Source organism: Solanum lycopersicum, chromosome 10, assembly GCF_036512215.1.
Source record: "Solanum lycopersicum chromosome 10, SLM_r2.1".
Lineage (NCBI taxonomy): Eukaryota > Viridiplantae > Streptophyta > Magnoliopsida > Solanales > Solanaceae > Solanum > Solanum lycopersicum.
The window spans coordinates 59,285,275-59,305,558 of NC_090809.1; the positions used below are offsets into that span (position 1 = coordinate 59,285,275).

At 32.2% G+C, this 20,284-nt stretch overlaps 3 protein-coding genes across 4 annotated transcripts; 2 read left to right on the forward strand and 1 right to left on the reverse strand.

The window, feature by feature from the left end:
* On the reverse strand, positions 1-5,852 carry LOC101263260 (bZIP transcription factor 17). Its single transcript, XM_004249071.5, has 2 exons — positions 3,504-5,852; positions 1-3,121 (listed from the first exon to the last, which is right to left on the reverse strand). Exons 1-2 carry the CDS (start codon positions 5,530-5,532, stop codon positions 2,682-2,684), a joined length of 2,469 nt encoding a protein of 822 aa, XP_004249119.1. The 5' UTR covers positions 5,533-5,852; the 3' UTR covers positions 1-2,681.
* On the forward strand, positions 23-2,466 carry LOC101263557 (cytochrome P450 CYP94D108). Of its 2 annotated transcripts, none has more exons than XM_004249072.5 (2): positions 23-466; positions 1,224-2,466. In XM_004249072.5, exons 1-2 carry the CDS (start codon positions 23-25, stop codon positions 2,268-2,270), a joined length of 1,491 nt encoding a protein of 496 aa, XP_004249120.1. In that variant the 3' UTR covers positions 2,271-2,466. The 2 variants fall into 2 exon arrangements, with proteins under 2 accessions (XP_004249120.1, XP_004249121.2); XM_004249073.5 differs by lacking the exon at positions 23-466 and adding an exon at positions 639-1,073.
* An 8,808-nt stretch (positions 5,853-14,660) lies between the features above and the next one.
* Positions 14,661-18,822, forward strand: LOC101264077 (uncharacterized). The gene is made up of 4 exons (XM_004249074.5): positions 14,661-15,260; positions 16,153-16,765; positions 16,930-17,206; positions 18,572-18,822. Exons 1-4 carry the CDS (start codon positions 15,176-15,178, stop codon positions 18,623-18,625), a joined length of 1,029 nt encoding a protein of 342 aa, XP_004249122.1. The 5' UTR covers positions 14,661-15,175; the 3' UTR covers positions 18,626-18,822.
* The last annotated feature ends 1,462 nt before the right edge of the window (positions 18,823-20,284 follow it).

Consider the following 20,284-nt stretch of genomic DNA (forward strand, 5'->3'; position numbering starts at 1 on the left):
TTTTTGTCTTCCTTCTCCAACCATGGAAGTTTTCTCCTATCCAACACTTATCTTCATTGCCCTCATCTCTCTTTTTTTCTTCTACTTCCTCAAAAAGAATCCCAATAAATCCGGTTTCAAAATCTACCCACTCGTCGGAGCATTGCCGGAGTTTCTCCTTAACCGTCACCAATTTCTCGAATGGACCACCAATGTACTCTCAAATTGCACTACCAACACCGCCGTCTTCTATCGCCCTGGAAATATTCACGGCGTCATGACGGCGAATCCACTCAACGTGGAACACATGCTCAAAGCCAATTTTGAAAATTTCCCAAAAGGATTTCGATTCTATACTCGGCTGGAAGATTTCCTCGGCGACGGAATTTTTAACGTGGACGGTGAAATCTGGAAAATTCAAAGGAAATCTGCTAGCTATGAATTTAGCACCAGATCTCTAAGAAATTTCGTCATGCAAACTGCCCAGGTAAATGTTTAATCACGCTCAAACAGAAAAAATTCAAACTAATTAGATGAAAAGGGAAAAAAATAATTAAAGTGACCCACTAGAGAAAAAAAAAGTATATATATATATATATATATATATATATATATATATCTTTTTATCATTTTCGTCTTCTTTACCCAAATTCTCAACCATGGAATTTTTCTCCCTTATCTTCACTGTCCTCGTCTCTCTGTTTTTCTTCTACTATTTCAACAAAAATCTCCAAAAAAAGGGTTTCAAAATCTATCCACTCGTCGGAGCATTGCCGGGTTTTCTCCATAACCGTCATCGTTTTCACGATTGGATGACCGATGTACTCTCTAATTGCCCTACCAACACCGCCGTCTTCCATCGCCCTGTAAATGTTCACGGCATTATGACGGCGAATCCACTTAACGTTGAACACATGCTCAAAACCAATTTTGAAAATTTTCCAAAAGGATTTCGATTCTATACTCGGCTACAAGATCTATTCGGCGATGGCCTTTTCAATGTGGATGGTGAAAGTTGGAGAACTCAACGGAAATCTGCTAGCTATGAATTTAGCACCAGATCTCTGAGGAATTTCGTTATGGAAACTGCACAGGTAATATATACTAATAGTAGTTTAATAGAGGTCGTGAAACCAAAAATAATAATTTTGTTAGGTTACGAAAACACAAAGAAAACCTAGTAGTTGAACTCTGTTAATTCGACCTCACGACATACTTTTATTTGCTTAATTACGTTATAACAGGTTGAGATTCATACGCGATTGATTCCAATACTTGAAGAAGCATCTCAAAGGGGTAGAATTATTGACATTCAAGACATCTTAGAAAGATTTGCATTTGATAATATCATCAAGCTTGCATTCAATGTGGATGCAAATTGTTTAGGAGGAGCTGAAAGTGAATTCATGCAAGCTTTTGATATTGCAACAACTCTAAGTTCAGGTAGATTCATGTATGCAATTCCCTTCCTTTATAAAATAAAGAAAATTTTGAACATTGGTTCAGAGAAAAAACTACAAGAATCAATTAAGGTGGTGCATGAATTCGCGGATAATATAATAAATTCAAGAATGGAAGAGCGCGATGAGAAGAAAGATGAAGACTTGTTATCAAGATTCATGGGAGATAGTAATGAAGTTTCAGCTAAATTCCTGAGGGACATTGTCATTAGTTTCATCCTAGCTGGTCGGGACACGACATCATCAGCTCTAACTTGGTTCTTTTGGATATTGTCTTCAAGGAAAGATATAGAACAGAAGATATTAGAAGAATTAGTTGAAGTTCGTGGAAGAAATGGGAAAAAGATTGGTGAGGCTTATAATTTCGACGAGTTAAGAGAAATGCAGTATCTCCATGCAGCTATTTCAGAATCCATGAGGTTATATCCACCAGTACCAATTGATACAAGGAGTTGTTTGAAAGATGAAATTTTACCAGATGGGACTTTTATTGGTAAAGATTGGTTTATAAGTTATCAAACTTATAGCATGGGAAGAATGGAGAATCTTTGGGGTAAAGATTGTTGCGAGTATAAACCAGAAAGATGGTTCGACGAAAATGGTGTTTATAAACAAGAAAGTCCATTTAAATTTCCAGTGTTTCATGCTGGACCAAGAATGTGTCTTGGAAAAGACATGGCTTATATTCAGATGAAATCAATTGCAGCTTCTGTGTTAGAAATGTTTGAATTTGATGTTCAGTTGGAGAATGGCAAGTGCCCTGAATATGTGTTATCTTTGACTCTAAGAATGAAAGGAGGTTTGCCTGTGGAGGTGAAAGAAAGATGTTAAGTAAGACCATTTCACGAGCCGAGCCGATCTATATCGATGTAATGGAAGTGAAAGACTCAGCAATGAATAATAGTCACGAGTCTATATAGTATAATTATGGCGATGTAATGTCTAATGTATTGAGAAGATTTGGTTGTTATTTTCATGATGTATATATTATAACTTGAAGGAGAGTTCAGTTTCATTTTTTCGATAATTAAGGAGCAATAATGTATTATTGCACACACATAACATATTACACATAAAAAGACGATCATCACCCTCCATAAGTCTAAGTTACTGATATCTGTTTAAGGTAATACTATTACATATCGAAATACGAAGAGATGTGGGCAGTGAGGACTACTAGTAGATCTTATGTTATCTACAAAATTGTTTGTCAGTGGTGCTACTGCTACACACACTCCATATTCAGGTAGTCACCAGAGGAGCAGCTGCTTTAAATGGAAGCATACAAGAGTAAGTGACATACTTGACACTGTCGATCAGCACAACAACAAATATCCGAGAAAGGGACTTGGGACCCATTATGCCATCACCATCAGCATCACCTGCCTCTCTTGGATCAACCAAAACAGACACTACCATGGATGATAGTGACTTGTTCCCGGTGAAGTTCTCTTGCTTTCCAGCTGTTCCACTTTGTTCTTCAGAAATGTTATGAGAGGGTCTAGAAAGGGAAACAGGAGTACCATTGAGGATCCTTCTATTTCTGTGGATGCGTGTGGCATTCTGCCTTTGTTCCATAGAAATATTTCTACCGTTGGTAGCACGAACTATGGCCCCTGGAGCAGATGATAGAACATCAAACTGGAACACTTCTGTACACATGCCTGAACTCATCAAAGGTCCTGTTGAAATAAACACAAACAATGAATTAAAAGACTGGAAAGCAGAAGCCTTTCTCCAAACAATAAATTTGTCAGAACATTAACTATGAAGAGGATAGAGTGAGGTCAGACATAAAATTAAGGGACCTAGCAACTCAAAATGCCTAATTCTCAAGGCAAACATGTGAAAGAGAAGCAAGTCATAAACAAATTTGATTTCGCCGAAATTTGATTAGGGTATAAAAGCCAGAGGAATACATTTCTATCAAGATATAACAGATTTGAACTTAAAAAAAAACGAAAAGCAGAACATGAGTTTAATGATAGGAAAGTCCTTAAACCGCTCGCTCATATCACAAAGATAAGAATTAATAGAGTGAGTCTAGATTGCTACAGTACTTACCGGCAACACCTTCAAGGTACCACTGCTGCATAGTTGACTGCACATTCTCCTTTTCTACAGTCCCAAGAGCCCTTTGTCCCACTGCAGAACTTCGATAAAGGCGAGGATGGCTTCCGGGGATAGCAGGGGCTAAATCTCCAGGAACTGCAAGGCCTGTCTCTCTATTGTTCTTATCAGAACCTCCATGAGATGCCATGGCTTTCTCACTTGCTAATACAGACTGAATAATCAGGTTCCCGTCAATCTTAACAAGTTTATCATTCCTCGGGACATACAAAGAGGCTGCTAGAGGGTTACTACCATTGCCCATGTGAACAAACTCATCCGCAGCCTTGTAGGTGTTTTGCTGATTGCTTTCACTGTGGTCGCCCCGGCCACAATGTGAGCTATAATCTTTTTCACTGTACTTCCCGGAATACCCAGTCCCATTCACCGGCCCATCCACAACCAAAACTCTTCCATGATGTTTCTCGTAGAATCCACTCCCAACAGAAAATCCACCCAAAAATGGCTCCCTCGTACCTCCATATCTCACATTCAGTAAAGGAACCAACCCACCAAAGAGCAGCATGAAGAAAAGCACGCCAAGTAAGCTAATACTGGCAACCTTTTTAGTTTTTACCTCACTCTTCTTTTTCTCCCCTTTCTTGGTACTCTTTGGCGCAGGCGCTGCTGCCTGTGGTTTCAACTTGGGAATAGGAACCAATGGCACTTGTGACCCTTGTGGCTTCATCATATAAGGTGGGGGATATGACATCCATGGATACACCATAGAAGGATGGGGATACATCCCAGGGGGTGGCTGCACTTGAGGAGGTACACCAGTACCCCCAAGCTGTGTCTTAAGAGTTACATTTTCCGCCATTACGTAGGATATCTTAGCATTCAAGTCTTGAATTGTTGAATGCATTATTCTAACTTTATCCTCTAATTCCTCAACATAATGCTTCTTCCTTTGTCTTGACAAGTGAGCACTTTCCCTATTCCTAATTAGTCTAGCCATCTTCTTTTCGTCCTCATCATTATTAACATTATCACTAAGGGAAAACATACTGGATTTTTGATGTTTACTTGCGTTATTCAAATCTTCACCACCCTTTTTCCTTTTCAATAAAGAGCTACTACAGTTACTTATATTAGCACTGACACCCTCTAATTTAAATTTATGTTCTACAGTTCCACCTTTAACTGAATTACTTCCTAAATTGGGAGAAGAATGTACCGATTTGTTCGAATCCGACAGATAATTCAGCCCTCCGCAATTGCCAGAACCCTGCGACTCCGGTGAATGACAATTCAAAACCTTTGCATCACTCAAACCTTTCTTGTCATTGCTAGACTCCCGAGAAACATCATGGTTGGATCCATTGGACTCCGGAGATGGCACATTCAAATACCCGGAGACATCAGTAGAAATCTGGGGCAACGACGGCGACACTTCATTCGAAAGTCTCGAGCTGCTGGAACGCTGAACAATCTCCGGCGATGACGTGTCCATAACCATCACACCTCCTGCTGCCTGATTACCAGAAATATCGCTCATTTCCTCCAACTTCAACTTGACATTAGTAGAAGAATCGACAGAATTCCCAATCAATTGACTTCCAGATTGACCAAAGCAATTAGGGTCCATCTGGACCGAATTGGAACCCGGAGCTTCCTCCAGAGAATCTCCCGAGGTCGACTTGAATATTCCAGAAGCATCGTCAAAACTCCCGATCAGTTGACTCCCATGTTGACCAAAGTCCATTTGACCCGGCTCCGACCCGATACAATCAGCCAAGCAATTAGGTTTTTGAAACGCATCTCCATCCATAGGATTAGGGAAGAAATCATCGAATGATACATCAAAATCAACATCATCAATCGAGAAATCTACACTCCGAAATTCCATCGGAAAATCATCACCGATCCCCTGATCTGCTTCGGTGATATGTTGGACAAAAAACGTATGGTCAAGCGGTGGAACTGCAAGACCATCGAATTCCCCGGGGAGATTCTCATCCACCGGTGGCGGTTGATCGGACATATCTAGAATTTTCCGGCAATCTGATCAGAGATTTAGAGAGAGAAAGGGTAGAAATAGAGAAGAAAGTGAGATTTTGTTATACAATATAGTTTTTATTTATTATATATATATTAAGTAGAATGAAAGAATGGATTACACGCTTTTAGATTGCTTTTCATTTAAGGGAAAAAATTATTTAAAAAATTGAATTTGCATTTTGGATTATTATATGATGCATTAGACTCCAAAACAGAAAACTTTTCTTCTTTTTTTTCAACTTCCCAAAACACAAGACAGTCCATAGTTTTTCTTCGACTCTACCTCGTCAACTCGGATTCAATATATGTTATTATTTTTTTATTTTAATTTATATAAAATATGCAATATTTAAAACTATTTAAATTTAATAATTATGATAATTTATAATATTTTTATATAATTTTAAAAGAAAAAAAGATGAATAAGTCTTTAAAATATCGTAGATAGTATTCAGACATCCTTTGCCATATTCTCGCTCATCCAAAAACTATAGCATATATACATTTTATACTAACAAGCACACACATATCATAATCTTATCAATAAATCTGATATTTATTAAATATCGAATCGACGGATTAAGTTGTGCCACGTATTCCTATTCATTAGAATGAAAGACATATATGCTCTAAATTTATCATTTGTGCTTATATTAAATCATGTGCTTTAATAATAACAATATATATCATGTCATTTTATAGATGAAGCCAGAGAATGTTAGAATATATATCAACTTTATTTCAATTTTTGTTGTGTAGAGAAATTATTTTTAATAAATATCAATTGCTTAAAAATAATGTGACCAACGCAAGATTATAAGAAAAATAAAACAACAAAATAGCAAATTACAAGACAACAGAATTATACAAATTAAAAATAAGAAACTACACAATAACTAAATAAAATTACAAAAAGATAAAAGAAAGGGACAAGAAGGCTAGCTCTTACTTCTCTCATTTAAAATGCGATAACACTCGTGTACCTACTACTCTTTCCATTATTCTCAAGTATAATTTGTTTATTTTTATCTAAAATTTTATTCTCAATCATCTGAAATTATCTCATGCCTAATTTAATGATTTCTTCTTTAGTTTATCTATAATTTTTTTTTTACTTCTCGATTTATTTATATCACTTTTAATTTCTACCACATCAAATCTCTCATATTTCCTTACTACTAAAATATTTTTTTCACCAACTTTTTCTAAAGAATATGAAACACCTCAAAGCTTAAGTTATTACAGAATGTAGGGAGTGAGATTTTTATGTGTTTCTGAATTAAATTGAATTGAAAAAAAGTAGTACCACTAATATATGGTATTTGCTAACTCGTTTTCCACGTTCTTGTATAGTCAATTTTCATATCTTTTAAATCTTAGCCAACGTGTAACTAATTTTGGCCAGAATTATATGCAATTGAGATGAATTTATCCATTTTATTCACAAACTCATGAGGCATGAAAAGTGAAAAATATTCTCATATTGTTATTTGCCCGCAGATATTGAATTAATTTGTTATTAATAAAATTAAATTATTAAGTGATTAAAAGATATTTCTTTTTTTGAAAAAAAAATATTTACGCAAATAATCTCTTAAATATGTCACGATGTTTAATTAACACACCTAGTGACTGTTAAATTTTAAAGATTCCCTTAATGCAATGGTGGAACAAAAACTTCAATGAGGATTACAAAAAATATGTCATGTTAATGATAAAAAGACGTGTTAATCAAGAAGGTCAAAACAAATGATTTAATAAGTTTTTGTGTTGGCAAATTTCTTAAGAAAAGGCCCATAAATCTAAAGTTTTAGGTAAATTTTATTTTGAAATGAAGAAAGAAGTAATTTCGAAATAAATTTATGTGATTTATCTCAGAACTTTTGGGTAAATCATATAAATTCCACTAGTTCGTCTTAATTATTAAAATTTTCAATAGTTTCAAATATTATTTTTTCTATCATATTTTATGCTTAAGATACATAAGTATGAATCTAAGATACATGTAATCTAAGATAACTGATTTCCTTAATGAGAGAAGTAATTGAGATTTTCAAAATACATATATAATTAAAATAATTTTATTATTCTCTGAAATAGTAAATTTATTAGAGAAATTTTCATATATAACCACTTAAAAATAATTAATTACTCTCCATAGATATAGTTTGATAAATACAATTTATAGCTACATGTTATTTAGAGGCGAGCGATACTGGGAGAGAGAGGAGAGAGGTGAGAGAGAGGGGGAAAAGAGTGGGAGAAAGGTAAATTGTATATGTATATTGGTTAAGATAATTGTATATTATACATGTGTAATTGTATATATTACAAGAGAGAATGGGAGAGGAATGAAAGAGGAGATAGGCGAGCGAGATCGAGATAGGGAGGAGAGAGGAGAGCGATAGGGGGGCAGCGAGTGGGAAAGAGGTGAATAGTATATGTATATAATTGTAAATACTGTATATTATACATATATATTTGTATAAATGACAAGCGATATTGATAGAGGTAGGAGAGAGACGAGCGAGATTGAAAGATGGAGGAGAGAGGCGAGCGAGATTGAGAGAGGGAGGAGATAGGCGAGTGAGAGAGGGCAAAGAGTGGAGAGAGTTGAATTGTATATGTATATAGGCTAAAAAATTTACATTATACATATATATTTGTATAAACTGGCGAATTATGCATATACAAGTATGACTAATTATACAAACTCGAAGTCAACACACATAATTAATGTATAATGATAGTCGCGAGTGGTAATTATAGCAAACCATAACTATGGAGAGTAATTAAATAGTATAAATTTGCTTAACCACATAATTTTCTCAATTCATTAATATTATTAATATAAGATAAAAAAAACACATGTATATCTTGGTAATGTAATTTGATTAATTTCAAATTATTACTCTTAAAATAATAAATTCATTAATTTGATATATATATTATCAATATATGATGTATCCAACAAATTAAACTAACACTTAGATACATGAGTGTTATACAAGTACATTCCTATGTGTCAAATTATCTAGCATTAATTTCACGTATTTGTTATATGTATCTAGTATTAATTATTTATATATATATATGCCGAACTCATAAATCGATCTCTATATTTGTTGAATTTTTTCCTTCAGGTACCTCAAGTACAACATTTTCATATTTAATCATTAAACCACCCATAATTTGTTTCTTTTAACCTCTATTGCTTAATTTTTGATAGACTTTTCTATTGTAAATGTCTTCAATTATGTTCGTATTATAATGATTTTGATTGAAGAATGAAGACAAATTTTGTGTTAGTCTCATTTGCTTTCTAATGTGTTTAAATGACTTGAAGTACAACACAATTATTCTCGAACAGTTTCACCATCAATTAGACTAATGAGTTTGAACAACATAAATAACTTCTATTAGTACTCCTCACAAAATCTGATTTCACATTAGCCAACGGTGTTTAAAGTATTAATTGCATATGTTATATCTAAAAACATGTATCTCGAATATATAGAACATCTACATCCAAATCTAATTATGTGTATCTAAATTTCATATGTTATATTCAAAAATATGTATCTCAAATACAAAATAAGCATATACATGTAATTATGTGCACCGAAATATGACATGTAGGTGAAACACGTGAAGTTAGGAGCAAATGACGACGGTAGAGTATCTGTCATATCATTAATTTCATTGTGTAGTTGAAAATTATGTATCCGAAATTTGATGGTGGATACCACATTACTAAATAGGGAAAATTTCATATATACCAAACATAATTTATTAAATAACATTATATGGGTGTAGTTTACATAATTACATTTTATGGGTATAGTTTAGTTTGTTATGTATCTTTTAATTTGTATAAAATATTTTTTTTATTTTTAATTTATTTAATATTTTACTTATTCATTTAATGGTAACAATATCGCTAAATAAGGTAACAAACTTTTACACAATCCCATTATTTAAGCTAACCATTCAAAATCAAATATTTTCTCAATTTTGTTTAAAAATAAGTCGTATGAAACATTTAGACGTTAATGATATTATTTGTATATATATATATATACATTGATTATATTGTATATATTTGAGAAATTGTAAATAATTTTTTATACAATTTGATGTGTAATTTATTATGTATTATTAAATGTACATGCGATCATCAAAAATATGAAAATTGTATATGACAATCATGTTTGTTTTTTAAAATAAAAAGTGTGTTGTATTTGTTCTTAATTATTTTCTGTAGTTTATTTTATACAATATTTTATTATGTTCATTTTTTTATAGTATATATCTACGGATTTGTATAATATATAATAATTTGGTATATGGATTATATTTGTATATGTACATATGTAATTTCATGTTTTTTAAAAAAATGAATGATCAAAATGATTGTATAATATTCATTTGTCAATTGTATATATGGTAAGCTTGAAATATGTTTGTGTATTTAGTGTGTAATGTTTATATATACAATATTTTATCATGTTCATAATTTTTTGTATATATCGATGAATTTGTATAATATACTATAATTTTATATATGTATTATACAATGATTACCAAATTTCTTTTATACAAAAATTTGTATACAAATAACAATTATCTCATAATACTTTGTATATATTACCTTAATACACAACCCACTATATACATAACTTTATTAATTTGTATATAAATTACACAACCTGATGTTCTTCAGATTTGTCTAGTTCTGTCCAGTTTTGATGAGATAGATCCAATCTCATCTGAATTTATGTTTTTGACTTTTTTGTTGCTTCAACCTTCAACTATCTTAATGCCGCTAGATTTCGCGTTGTTGATGACTTTCTGAATTGTCACTGGGTCATTTTTTTCTTGAATCTCTATTCAAGATATTGTTCAACTTGAACTTGTTTATGTTGTCATATACCCTATATTGACCCCAAAATCTTGAAATAACTCAATTGAAAACGAATGTGAATTATCAACAATATTGACATGCAATGACATACCTCTGATAATCCTCATATATGAAGATGAATCCTTTATTCCCATTTTGAAGAACTTTAAACAGATAAAAAAGAAAGAATTTTTTTTAAAAAAAAAAATGAAAAAACTAAGAAAAAACTAAGAAAAATAATACATATATAATTATGTTGATGAAGGAATTTTTTTTAAAAAAAAACTGGATTAATGAAAGTAAGACAACAGGGATATGGTGAAATTTTTCAAAATTCAAAATAGGAGTGGAGTGATTTTAGGAGAAATATATGTAATGAGTGTAGGAGAGATAAAATTGATTTGATAAAATTATATATAAAAATATTTAAAAAAAAAATTTGGTTGGATATACAAGGTGGTGGATCCCATTAATTATGGCAAAAAAATGAAACTATAATTATTGAGAGTAAATAAATTAAACTGTACCCTTATTGACTAATTACTTAGGGATGTTTGTCATTTCACGTAATTTTCACTACTAAATATACAATTCAAATCTTAATTAAGATTACTACTTTAAGATACACATGTTTCAAAAGCTATATCAAAGTAATATTAGTAGTACCACACCCATGTCACAATAATAATAAAAAAAAATTTAGAAGAACATGCGCAAACAAAGACTCTCTACAATACTCCTTTGTATCATTTTGCGTTGTAGCATAACATAATCAAAACTAAGATTCATTTAATCCGAATACAAATTAATTAAGACCACTCTGAATGGAAAGTTTTCTCTGTAACAATACGTTGATTTTGATCTCGTTATAAATGAAAAACAATCCAGATCCACTTTGAATTAAAAGTTTTTTTCTGTAGTAGTTACTTTGATTTGATCTCGTTATAAATGAGCAATACAAAATAATATTTGGGTTCAAGAAAATCTGTCGGCCATGGTGATGATATCTTGAGAAGAAGAGAGTAAATTAGCTATTGTTGAAATGAAATTATACTGTGAAATTCTTGAATCAGAAAGAATAACATATATTTGAGTGATAAATATGGGAAAGAGAATTAAGAGACAGTAACTAATTTGGAGTGAAAAAGTTAATTAATTATATAATAAAATCGATCCTAATTTTAAGGGATGTGAGTATCTAATTTTGTCTTCAAATAATACATTAATTATATATACTAAGATCCTATTACCGCTGAACTTATTTTATTTTAATCCTTTTCGAATTAGGTGACACTATCTCTGAAATTTCACGCATATAAGAGTTACTTGTCATTATCTCTTTTCTTGTATCAAAATTCAAATATGTCAAGGTCTGCAAGATCAATACAATAGAAGAAGGACATTTGTCAATATTTACGTGGGGAATTAAGTGTTTAAAATTGATTTAAGGAATCAAGAAATTATAATTACTCTAAATAAATCTCCATAATTGTTGTCATTTCCAAAGTTATTTAAAGTATATTTTTTCCTTCCCAATCGTCTTATTTCTATTTCACAAAAATGGGATATTTTTACTTTAATTTTTTTGATTTATTAGTAATTTATATTTACAAAAAGAAAATTAAAGGATGATAGCGTTTTTTAATTATATAGTTATTATAAAAAAATAACATATGAAAAATATAAAGTGAGAAATCTTTTACGGAGAATTTTTTCTTTTTATATACAAAATAACTTTGTCAATGAAAAAAGACATAAATTGACAACATAGTAGAAAACCACTCATTTATACTTAGTAATTGATGGTTCTAAAATTGTTGAACATATAACTAACTATAAGAAGATTTTTGTAAGCTGGCTATTGTCGAATAATTTTATGATATTTTAGAAAATTTTATGATATTAAAAAAAAGTCATATATAATTTTTTTCACACTCCACCTTAATATAATATTTGAAAATTATCTTAGTCTTATGTGGAATAACTTAACTGATACTTTAAAAAATGATTTAGTGAAGATATCAAAACAATATTCTCTTTAACTTCATATCGTATGGTAGAGTGTGTAAGAATAATGCAAAATAAGGTGTATTAGTAGTGCTTGCATTAATAATACTTGCAACAAAGTTATGCAAGCATTATTTCTTATACATTGTTTAGTTTGATGTATTAGAAATAACAGATCTTGCAAAAATTTTATTAATACATATATGCGTACAAATATACCTTTTACACTTTATTTATTTGTACATTTTTTTTTGCAATAAAGTTCTTTGCAAAAAAATCAAAAATTTATTTGCTATAACATCATTCTCCTCCTCCTCTTCTTCTTCTTCTTCTTTTTTTTCAAAAATAATATTAAATAGTTATACTATTGCGTCAAAATATTTTTGTGAAAAGTTGACAAATAATTTTTGTCAAATTTATCGTCATAATAGTAAAAAATTTGATTAAATTATATTGAAATTGGATTTTGTTATTTTTTTAAAAAAAAAATAAACACTAAGAGGTTATAAAGACTATTAAGACACCAAAAAATTAAAAGACACCGAAAAGCAAATCAAAATAAAAACAAAAATTTATGCCAAAAAAATAAATGAAAAGGCTTAAAGGATAGTTTTTGTAATTATTTAATCTAATGCAACTGTTAAAATGTAATGTATTACTAACTAGAACTCCTTGGTATTAGTAATGCAAGTTAATACTCAATAGAGCGTATAACTAATTAGTTATACATGGCATGAAAAAGTAAACCAAACAAAATATTTCTAATACACATCTAATACATGCATTATATTTTCTAATATACTCTATCAAACGACCCCTTAAATATTCATAAATTCATAAATATGAAACCTCACAAATTAGTAAACATATTATTTCTTATGTTTTTAAACACATAGCTAGTGCAACTTAACTAGAATATGGATCAACCAAACCACATGGTGTGGTTACCAATTTTTTTATGCTGATTTTAGCTGGAAACCTGCGTTAGTATAACACAAATCAATACCACATGATACATACAATTTGACTTGTTATTTTAAAAAATGAAACTTAGAATATGGCATAGTCTCCAATACTATCCATATTTGAGCATTGTGGAGGCAATATTTTCGATAAGATTTTTTTTTCATTCTCAGAATTCAAGCTCAAATTATTTGATTTATTTTACTTCTTTTGGTTTCAAACATATGCTAATCCGCCAAGTATCATAACTTGTCCCATTTTTCTTCTTTCATTTGGTTATAACTAATTTTAATACATAATATGGCCCCTAGACGGTAAACAAGAGTTGTCACAATAGAAAATAGAAAAAAAAAATCAGTATAGTATCAATGACTATCTCTTTTTAAACAACCTATATTCTCCACATGACATGATCAATGTTTGATAGGTTATCCAATCCCGAGAAATCTTAGTTATTGGTACGGGTTTGATTTGTTAACGGATATTTGTTTAGTTATTTGACATTTTTTTAGCTATGCATTATACACCTCATGTGGATCTAGCCTATTAAGTAAATTAGTTAGAGATCAAAACTGGACCTGAAATAGACTAGACTTCTAGTAAGAGTAGGTGCGCGATTTATGTTGAGGAGAGTTATTCACAAGCAGTGGTTATGACCTCTTTCTTGTTCTGTTCAGAAGAGACTGCACACCTTCAATTGTATTAGTAGATTGAATAACCTTTTTCTTAGTGCCAACAACGGAGCAAGGGCTCTACCTCTCGCATAAAGTCTTACGCTCTTATCGTCAACATTCGTGGCTTTTTGCTCCATAAGGTGGTCTATCACCTCGATTGGCGAGAAAATCTTTTTTGTTGTCGAAAAATCCCTCTTTGTTAATCACTATACAAAACCTACTATAATCGGACTAATTTTAATCCGCTCCATAAAAAATATACTATTATGTTTGACTCATTTAAACATTTTGTGCAAAAGGGCATCACATAAAACTTACGATGACATTTTATCGTTCTATATCAAAATGATTCATGTCTCAAAATTTTAAAATTATTCGACTCAACTAATCTAAAAGAATCACCTCGAAATTTCTACCTCTCTTTATCGACAAAACGTTTCATATGCATAAATCGAGTTCAAAACCTTTTATCACACTAATATATTTTATTTATAACAAATCTTACAAACAAAAAAGAAACGTATTCACTACATAAGTTTCACCTCTCTATCGACAATACTTTTCATATTTAGAAATTAAACTCAAAACCTCTTATTAAACTCCATATTCTATTTATAGCAATTTTACAAATAAAAAGGAACCTTTTAATTGTCTAAATTTTTTTTCTTCACCAAAAGAGATATTTTTAGCTAAATTGGCTTTTCATATTCCATAATATGTTTAATTTTGTTTTTTCTTTTTTTCAAAGGAGTCGAAAAATAAAAGACAAAACCCAATCCCTATTGAATACAATGAGACCCTTTTCTTCTTCTTCTTCTTGTTGGGGGATAAGAAGCCAATAAGGGTTTTCTCTTCTCAATTTCTCTCTTCTTTTTCTTCTCTACAGAGAAAGAGAGAGTTGTTCAAAGAAAATCTCTTCTTCTTCTTCTTCATATCCCTTTTGGGGTTGAAGAAAAAAGAAGGAAAGAAACAGAGAGAGAGCGACAAAAAACCCTTTTGTATTCCAATTTTTGGATACATATATTACCCATCCTTCTATACATATCTTTTTAAGGGAGTTTTTTTTTTACTTTTTAACAATGGATTCGGGTTCTTCTGCTTATTTGTCAATGGTGGATCCTTTCTTGGTTGAAGCCCTTCAAAACCCACGTCATCGTCTTACCAGTAAGTGCAACTTTCTAACGAATTTCATGTAATTGAGTTGTGGGTGTTTCGTATTTGTTAGGGTTAGGTTTTGGGGTTTCGTTTTTTTTTTTAAAATTGTGTGGAATTGGGTTTGTTTTTGGTTTTGCTGATCTGGGTTTGTTGTGTATGTTGGGAATTATGGATATAGCTGTAGATCTGAATCTGATGATAATCATTTGAGCTTGTTTATGTGTATGCTGTGTAATTGATATCTGTGTTAGTAATTTTGTTGGGTTTTAGAAGTTGAATTTAGTTGCAGATAAGCTAAATATCCTGTTGGGAGAATGGGTGATTAGTTTCTGTATGTTTTGGTTAGCTGAGGTCTATGGAAGCAGCTTCTATACCTCCTAAGGTAGGGGTAAGGTCTTTACGATCCACAAACCCCACAACACTGGGTAGTTGGGTATGTTGTTGTATGAGGACTTACTATTATGGGTGGAGATATATGTTGCCTAAGAGTTGGCGTTTGGGTTTTATGTGCCATTGATTTGCTTCCCTGCTTGACTGATAGCATGAATGTTTCATATCGATTTAGTGTTATAGTACTAGAAAAAGCTATATGATGTGATTATGTCTCTGAGAGTATTACAATGGTAATTAGCATAGAAGTTGAAGATATATTGCTTTGCTGACAATTTGTTCTGTTTATTTAGAGATAGGTTTATTTAGTTTATCTTAAGTGCCAGTACTAGTTATTTCACATCAGTTCCTATTTATTTGTCTGTGTGCAGAGCTCTTCTTTTGGCAGGTGTTACATTAGATTATTGTGCACCACTTGCTCATTGTATGATATTTGTGTGCTTTTATCAACAGAATAATTACTCTATATACAGAATTATTTATGTCTGATTTTTCCTTGCTGTTTGGCCAGTTCTAAGAATGGAACTCGACATTCAGAAGTTCTTGCAAAGTTCCGACGTGCAACAGTTTGAGTTCCCACATTTTCCGACTTCCTACCTTCGTCTTGCTGCGCACCGTGTTGCTCAACACTATGGTTTGCAGACTATGGTTCAGGATAATGTTGTGGATGGTCAGGGAGCCAAAATCCTGGTGACAAGAAAACCTGAAAGCAAATACCCTGCTGTGCGTTTATCGGACGTCCCACCTAAACAATCTGACAGTGACAAATACGAGAAGATGAAAATAGTAATACAACCAAGGCCGAGTAACACCTCTTCGAAAGATAGTGAATTGGGTGCAAAACGCAGTCAAGTAAGAACTGTGGAAGAGAGAAAAGAGGAGTATGACAGGGCACGTGCACGCATTTTTAATAGTCCTATTAACTCTGAGACTAGAGACAATTTGGTTCATGTTGCTTCTGACCTCAAGAACAACATAGATGAGAATGAATCTTCAAACAGGTTACTCTTGGATATGGAGAAAAGCATCAGCAACAGAGAAGGTGGTACTTCTTCCCGAGTTGCCATCTTTAGGGACAGGGAGAAAGAGCTGAGTGACCCTGATTATGACCGGAATTATGTTAGGTAAGTTATTGGCCATTTGCAACCAGTTGTTCATATATTTGTATATTCTGCAACGCTTCATCTCAGTTACCTTCTATATTTCAAACCAAGGATATATATGTCTGATAATTTATATCATCAGATAGTGTTTGAAGTTGGTACAATTGTCTTTCAAACTGATGCAGATATGTTAAGAGCGTCCCATCTGGTCAGTGCTTTAGCGTGGCACCTTTTGATGTGCAGAAGTTTCAGCCTCCATATGTACATTACGATGCTGTTTTTCCTCAGATGAGTCAGCTGCCCAGTGCTCAAGCTTCACCAAATTACAGGAGCCCTGTTCTTAGCCCATACCATGCCATGGGATTCAATCAGACCCTCAATGATGGAGTATTCATGCAGTGGCCAACCCAGAGCATGATTTATGCACATTCATATGATCAAGTTAGACATGCCTTCTTTCAGGTACTGATCAGCTTCATGTCCCTTGGATATTATTTTTCTTTCTTGAATTGAATCGGCAATCATTATGACTCAAATATATCTGGGGCCTTGTTCTATGAAGCACTGATTATTTTGTTGTATGACTCTATTAGGAGCCTTTTTTGGTCATAAAACGAGTTATGGCCAAATAATATTTCAACAGCTCACCAAAGGATCCACTTTTATCAAATTATATAATTTTGTGTTTTGTCATATATGAGAACTATGGTTTGGAAGCTAAGGTGAATGGAATAATCAATCTTATGTTTTTCATAATTAAGATGTTGCATACAAACTGAGTGCCACATATAGAAGCGTTCCTCTAGGGTCTCTTTCCTATTTCGTGGCATTAATAATGTCATCTATAAATTGGCAGTTATCCTAAGCTCTATGTTTGGAATGCTGGTCTTTACATATAATAATATGTTCTAATGTGGCTAGTCTGTTTGTTCTATTAGCTCCTAGTATTATTGGCAGATACTAATAAACATTAGAATCTTGCAATTTTGTATTCTTTTCCTGGCTTTGCATTTTGACCAGCTATATTCCAATGAATATACCTATTAGGAGAAATAACTACTGCCATATTTCTTGGCAAATATTATCAGGGTATGCATATTAGTATGAGTTCTCCTTTTTGAGTGTCAACTACAGCAGCAATTGTCATTAGTTGTCCGAAAATGGGACAATTATTTTAGTAAGTGACCCTTTTTTTATTTGTTTGCCAACTGATGGAGACCTCAAGACTATGGAGATCCCTTTTTGAGCAAACTGAAAAATCTTATGAGAAAACTAGACCAACAACAACATACCCAGCGTTATCCAACAAATGGGCGTCTGGAGAGGTAGAGTCTGAAGCCTTACTCCTACCTTATGAAGGTAAAGGGGCTGTCTCAGCTAAAAGTAAATGGGAAAACTAAACCACAATGTAAGATTCTGTGAGTCATTGTAAATGTTAGATGATTGTCTATGGTTTGTATGTCTATAAGGTTGAGAAAATATGAGTGAACATTAGGGTCAAGTCCAGTGTTATCCGAAAGGGTAATTTCTTAGTTATATTTAACAACTTTCAGAATTGGGGACCTCTGTTGATGGTGCACGCCTGCCCATCTGTTCATGTTGTTGGTTTATCTCTGTTTTATTTATCAAGTTCTATTTATTATTTTTTGAGAATTTGTGTGACATTTCTTTAGTATAGGGTCAATACTTATTCACACCGAGTGGTTATTATGTTAAAATTGTTTAATGAAGTGGAAGTATATATCAACTATGGTGGTGATTAAAACATAGTTGTGTATATTCAAACACTTTGGTGGTGTGTGATATCTCTTGTTTTGTTTGTTGCAGCCTTCTTTCTGTCAGCAACCGCTAAGCTTTGGATACTCCCAGAACCACAGTTGATGAATGTAATTTTTGTTCTCTCTTAGTGCTCTATCCTGGTGTAGGTTAAAAATGTAATACTCTATTAAACTTGGTGCTCTGCATTATTAGTCCCTTTTGCTTTTCATTTTTTGGAACTCAGTTCGAGTGGAAGAATTAAGTACTGACTTCATATGAACTACTATATGCATTTGCTATTATTACTCCCTTACTATTAATTGTTCTGTCTTTACATTCTCATACTCAATTCATTAACCTAATAGTAGTTATCTCTCTTCCCCGACTGGCCAGACCGATTCGGTAAACCACTTGAGATGGAATGGCTATTGTGTCAAAATGGGAAATGAGAGTCTTAAACAAGGAAATACTAAATCACTATCAAATATATATATGGTTGTTCATTGTCATTAAGAAATTAATATGCAATTTTGTTAGTATACATCTGTTTGCTTGATTTGCAAATCCATGCCAAGTCTTTGATTCTTCTTTCATTATAATAATTCCACATATCAAGGAGCAATTTTGCATGATGTGAAAGACAATTTGTATATATTTTTTACAAGATCAGATCTGTTTGGAAAAACACGTGACTTAGATTTTGGACCTAAAATTTAGACGCTATTAAAAGCAAATATATATCAGTGAAAGAAAGGGATGTTCGTCTCATTTAGGGGGTCATGAAACAAGATTTTTTGGATTTTCTCATGTAAATTCATTAATTTTTACTATATTTGGCCCAAATTATTAATTACAATAATCAGCAATGAACTAGTAAAAATCATTCTCATAGCCTTAACGTCACATTTTCTTTTTTAGCGTTGAGAGGGTCACAAAAAAAATAAGCAATGATTTTCTCACTTTTTGACTCATAATTTTGTATGACCAACTGTAACTACCTAGTCATAGGATCCACACCACTTTTTCCTAATATTTCAAGCAGAAAAATAATTACACATATTACTCAATCAAGCCCAACAAATATGACTGTTATTGTTTAATTCCTTCTATAAACTACAAAAGAGAGAGAGAGAGAGCATCTTCAAAATAATTTTTTTGGCATGATACTGACTAGATATTAATGTATGACAAAATTTGAGTTGGCAAACACCAAACAATGTTGAACAGAATTTTAGGATTAATCCCAACCCAAATTATAATGTAAACTGTAGATATAACAGCTAGGACCATTCTGAAAATACTTTAAAAAATTTCATAAGAGGAAAGAACAAGGAATGCTATTAGTCCCCACCATCATTCTATACTACTAACAAATGAATTTGCTCATATCAGTACAACAAATCTATGTTCTCTCCAAAAAAAAATAAAATGCTGCTACAGTTGTGTCAGAGGATCCAACATGCAACTGTTGCCATTTTTTTTTAAAAGAGTTAGAGCAACAAAGCAATAGTAATGAGCAAGTCCACAAAGGAAAATATCTGTTAAGAGGGAAAGTTATACATAGCCAGAAAGTTTACGTTTCTCTTTGTGATACAAAGAAAAATCCATGGCACTTATTTAGAAGATTGATTCACATATGATTTTAGTGCTGAGACATTCAATAGAACGAAGGTTAGCAGAGAAAATCCGTTAATGTGGAGGATGAACCTCCATCCCACTTCCAGAGTAAAGATCAGGAGCGAGGATTTTGACAAAACACAAACGATGGAAAAAGCAAGAAAA